Source organism: Sinocyclocheilus rhinocerous, unplaced genomic scaffold (genome assembly GCF_001515625.1).
Source record: "Sinocyclocheilus rhinocerous isolate Xijiao unplaced genomic scaffold, SAMN03320098_v1.1 scaffold2047, whole genome shotgun sequence".
NCBI lineage: Eukaryota > Metazoa > Chordata > Actinopteri > Cypriniformes > Cyprinidae > Sinocyclocheilus > Sinocyclocheilus rhinocerous.
The window spans coordinates 92,472-98,006 of record NW_015654553.1 but is presented as its reverse complement, the minus strand read 5'-3'; the positions used below and the strand labels follow the sequence as shown (position 1 = coordinate 98,006).

At 35.4% G+C, this 5,535-nt stretch overlaps 1 protein-coding gene across 1 annotated transcript; it reads left to right on the top strand.

Moving 5' to 3' along the window:
* The first annotated feature begins 942 nt into the window (after positions 1 to 942).
* Positions 943 to 4,640, top strand: LOC107717639 (uncharacterized). The gene is made up of 8 exons (XM_016524451.1): positions 943 to 1,495; positions 1,585 to 1,652; positions 1,738 to 1,952; positions 2,115 to 2,365; positions 2,457 to 2,594; positions 3,107 to 3,266; positions 3,569 to 3,616; positions 3,839 to 4,640. The coding sequence occupies exons 1-8, from the start codon at positions 971 to 973 to the stop codon at positions 4,027 to 4,029; spliced, it is 1,596 nt and encodes a 531-aa protein (XP_016379937.1). The 5' UTR covers positions 943 to 970; the 3' UTR covers positions 4,030 to 4,640.
* The last annotated feature ends 895 nt before the right edge of the window (positions 4,641 to 5,535 follow it).

The window sequence follows — 5,535 nt, the reverse complement described above, 5'->3', positions numbered from 1 at the left end:
TCCAACATTTCATGCAAGGTCTGAGGCTGCAACCAGAATCAGAGCTAGGCAAGTTATGTGAGGACAAACTTAAAACCATGATGCAACATCGTATTAAATGGCTGAAAAGCCCAGATGACGGCATGGTGTGTGGCATACAGGGATTCATTCATGAAGTAAAGGGTGAAAAACTCAAGGCCGAAGAGTTTTATGAGAGAGCCCTAAAAAATTGACAGAATTTTGGTAAATACAATCGCAAGTTTTTATTCAATTAATTTTGAATATATTTTACTTGGATTACTTGAAATACACTGGTCCCCAAAATGTAAAATTTGTCTAGCATAGGTGCATGATCACAGTCTTCCTGCTTTAGTGAAAGTTGATTGGTGGTTGGCTACCTGAATGAATAGCTTTTAAACTGAGATTTCATTTTTGAAATTTATTTTTGACATTGAATACCTCAATTTCTTTTCAGTTTTAGGTCACAGACATAGATTACACACTTTTTTTCAGAATTTACAATGTGAAATTCATTGGATCCTTGATGATGGTATGCAGTGATTCGCCATATTGCTAAATCCATTTATTCGAGATATACTTAACAGTGCCAATATGTTGTAAGATTTGTTTAATAAGACAGACTTTATTTAGTACTGATGTATTAATTCATTTGAAGATTACACTTTATGAGTCAAAATTCAAATGTTTTAAATTTTACTACTTTGTCACTTTTAGGAATGCATGCATCAGTGTATGTAAATGTAATTTAGGCATTGAGATTAACATTGTCAAGTTTTATGACACCATCTGTAGTCATTTGTCAGACCTGGATCAACAATTGTGAATGAAAAGATTTAAAATTTTAATATTAAAAATGCAAGTTAAACAGGCCTCAGTAACCATCTCTGCCTCATTCAGCTGCCTCTTCATTGATTTTGTTTTTTTGTTTTTTTACATAGGTGAAATTTTCACAGAGATAAGGATTTGGCTCATGAGTTTCAGTGAAACAGAAAAATCTGTTCTTAGCCTGATTTTTGATGGAGGAAGTTACGAAGTTGAGAGTGGTAGGATTAAGAATTTCAAAGGTTCAATGAACAAGAAGATTGTGCACTTGGTTGATATTGATATCTGCAACGCCAAGAGCATTCTTCGATGGGAAAAACCGACTCCTGGGCCTCATGCCGTTCTTCTTGCATTTACTTTACACGATGACAAATTCACGGACCAAACCAAAGAGATTCTTGAAAATTTGGAGTTTCTTGGAGAGAAATTCTGGAATCATGTCGTCGTAGTATGTTGTAGCTCAGATGCAGTTGTAGCTCAGAGAAGCATATTGGAGTGGCTTCTTGAAAAATGTGGACACAAATGCTACATTTGTGGCTCTGCACCAGAAACTACAGAGAGGAGGGAGCTTTCAGACAGGATACAGATGATGATCAGGAGTAATAATTCAATGCATCTGGTATTACCAGACATTTCAGATGGAGATTCTCAATCCCCTTCAGGCATTTTAAGGGTAAGTCAAAATGATCTCTTTGCAAATGCAAATCTGTCTTATTTGACAGTAAAATTACAATTCACTTAAGCTCTTGTTATTTTTCACAGAGGCTAGATCTGAAAGATTATTTGTTCACTCCCGAGGTCATCATTCAAGAGGGGCAAAGGAAATACAGGTTTGTGTCAACAAACAGGTGAAGTATAAGATAGTTGAGTGTATCAGTATGCTTTCATTTGCAATATTCCTTTGAAATCAAATAGGTTACAGTGCAGCCATGCAGGCTGGTTCCATTGTGAGTTTACACAGATTGGTTTTAACATGGAGGGGGAAGGAGAGGTGCTGTACAGCACCGTTCTTCAGGACAACGACTGTCCAGTCCCTGCCAACTATTCCCAAGCAGGACCTGTGTATGATATCAAATGTGTTCAGGGTGAGCTGTCTCAACTCAGACTACCTCACTGTGAGACCTCCATTGGTGAGTTGGCAATCTTATGAGAAATAATAAACACTGAACTTTGAATAATACAAAGTGCAAACATTTAAGAAAAATCCTGATTAGTATAAAAATATAACACTATATTATACATTTTATATTTACTAGATGACATATAAAAAAAGTGTTTTTATTTTCTCTCAGAGGATGCCTGCCACTTCATGTCAGTTATACATAATTCTAATAAGATTGTTGATATTCTGAAGCCTCAAAATAGCACAAGCACACATGTCACAGTGAGCATCAAAGGAACATCCAAGTTTTTTATTTCCAAAAAGGAAAACTGGTTTACGGGTCATTGGACTAAGATGCTCGGCCAAGTGATGCTATTCTACCTACAGCCAGCACATAGGCTGCATGTGTTTCTACAACCCCGCAGTGTGGACCCCAGAGAAGTACATCTTAAATGCCCCCCTCCCCTCCATTTGACCTCATTCACTTTGGCTGACTTTTATAAACAACCATACCATTTCTCTGTTCTTTCAGGTGGAAAAAAGTCATAAAGATTACACATTAATCCAAACAGTTTGTGAATGCATGCTGAAATATGAATGTGTGTACAGCATGTCCTGTGATCCTGTTGAGGAACATGGACCTTCAGTGAGGCCAAAGATACAACCGATGGTCAGTGTATGGACTGGAATAAGAATATGACATTTTCTCAAAGCATGAGTTATTTAATTTTTTTATTTTAAAGATTTTCTAATTGATAAATCATGGGGAAATTAGGCATCAAATAGTTTACATATTTAGTTTATCTATAATGTTGCTTATGTTCTATGAACGATCCCTGAAAAATACTTTGGGATGGTTGCTTTGCTGGAAAGTTCGATAATCATCAGCATCAATCAATGCACAGAAGTCATTACAATTCTTGCCAAAATACTGTGATCTTGAGAAACATTCTGAGAAACGTTCTGACTGATAGTGTATCTCCTAAACTTGATCATCTGCTATTTTAAAACCTCATTTTCAATCTGACTAATGTGTTTAAATGTTAAAACCGTCAATGTATTGTATGTCATCTCAAAAAATTCAAAGAATCCAATATTAAAGTTAGCAAAGTTTTTCTGAAATGTAGTTTTAGAGATGATGTCTTTGAATCAAACTTATTATCCCTCTCTTTCCTTTGTTAGGACACAAAACTTCATTGCACTAAGCAGTGGAAACATTACTATCCAACATTTGATATAAAGTTGCCAGATGGTGTGATGGATGTGGGTTTACACCTCAAAAAGAAAAACCCCAAGAAAGGAAGGGTTGATGTTGTATGGAGCCGTGACATAACACTGACAGGTAAGTAATATACTGTACAGTTTATGTTACTGGAGTAAAGGTTTAGGAAGTAAATAACTGACATGACAATAATCCACCTAAAATAATAATCATCATAGACATTGGATACTTTTTATATGTTCAGCATTCAAGCTAGACTGCAACAATTGGGGCCCTTGTGCTGATCTACCTAAAAATATGAGCACCGCACAATGTTAAATATACATAAATTGTTTAAAGATTTTACTGATCAATTAAATCATTCATACAGTTAGTCTCAAAAGTTGAAAATGAAGAAGACTAACCAAGATTTTATCTTCCAGACTATACTGCAGAAAACAGGAGACCGAGTCTATCCACTGATGAGCAGTGTAAGCACATAACCTTGACATAATCTTAGGCTAGCCATTTTATTTACATTTGAATCAGCTAGTTTTAGAATTGTAGCAGAAGAAAATTAGCTTCCATCTCACAAAAATTTGAATACTGTATAAATTAAATGTGTTGATGACTATATTCTGCAGGTGTATCCTTTCTGAAAAAGAACAAAGCTAAACTTATCCAAAAGGTGAAAAATATTGATGCCATTTTAGATCACTTTGAAGACATTATTGTAGACGAACAGATAGATGAAATCGGAGCAATGACAACAAATCAGAAAAAAATGAGGAGAATCTTTAAGATCATAGAAGGACAAGGACTTTCATCGAAACGGATGTTTTTTGATTTGCTTTACCGGGAAGAACGATGTCTTATGGATGAAATGACAAAAGACAACAACTAACGCATGTGAGATGAACAACAGAGAAACTGAACAGGAAAAATTTATTAATTTATGTTCAAGCTCCTGCTATAACATTTGTCAAAGCATGTGATATTGTCATTGACCAGTGTATGTGACAGTCTTTTCAATTTTAGGGTTGTACTGCTTTACTGTGTGGCAATGTTTAGATAGATTGTGATGATTATGATTCAATGGGTTTGTCCTCCTTATGATCACCTCTAAGTTACTTGTAAATAATAGTGCTTCAGAAGTAGAAGTGAAATCATTTTCTGTATAAAGAGGTGCTGTAGATTATCTTTAAATGATAAACATTGTCAGTTCATAATGTAGGCTATGTCAAGTCTGGAGTAATATGTAAACTGGTGATTTTTTTTTTTAATTGCAATTTGATTCTCAGTCCTTGTGCATTAATATTTACAACTGAAAGAAACACGGTGATCTGCCTGTTATTTTGTGAGATATTGTGACACGTGGTTTTAAAATGAAAGAACACAGTGTTTAATTCATAAATGCATATGTTTGATGACTGTCCCATTGCACCAAATATTTTAGGGTCCTCAAGCCAATAACTAATAAACCATTAACATGTTTTTTTTTATGACAAATATAGTTTAACCCTTTAACCTTATTTGTACTTTGTCATGTGATATGTATGCCTATGTGCATGTTGTTTAAATTTGTTCTCATTCTGTAGTATTGTTATAATTAGTGATGGGACGATTGATACCGAGGCTCCGACGCAGTTTTCAAAGCACTATTGTATCACACACTGTGCTCCTTCTTCTCCTGCTAAGCCTTTGAAAAGGCACGAAGAACACCTCATATTCCGATGCTTGTATCGAAATGACCACACCACGTGATTGATGACGTTTGAATGCAGTATCTGAAGGTCGGGACAGCTCAGCTGGTTTGAAAAAAAAAAAATCGGCGCTTTGCATTACTCTTGTGTTTGACTTTACATTGACCTGGGTGTGTGTGTGTACACTTATTTGGGATTCGGTAGAATAGTTTAGAATAACCTCAACACCAGACAGAAACTGAATGCGCGTTACACCTCTATTGCGCTCATCCAAAATATTTTGCTACTACTCACGTCAATTATTAATTATAATCACACACTTGTATATTTTATATTATTGATCAATATGTGAATCCATTGACCGGACTACGCATGACACGAGTTGGCACAGATTTAAAAACTTTTCAAACCATCCTCTGCTCCGCTATGTTTTGTTAGATTTGGTGGAGAAACAGAGTCTGACCACCAGATGTCGCTAATGCGCACTGTGTTAAAATCTTCGAGTAATGAACCGTTTTTCGGCACAATTTCATGAAAGCCTCAAACGGTTCAGAAAGCCTCGATTTCCCATCACTAGTTATAATGTTTGAATGTGATTAAAACAACGATTATTTGAGAAAAAAAAACGAACAAACATAAAACAAAACTTAATTTCCCATTGCTCAACCCCGGAAGTATAGCAGAACAACTAATTAAGGAAAGAGAAC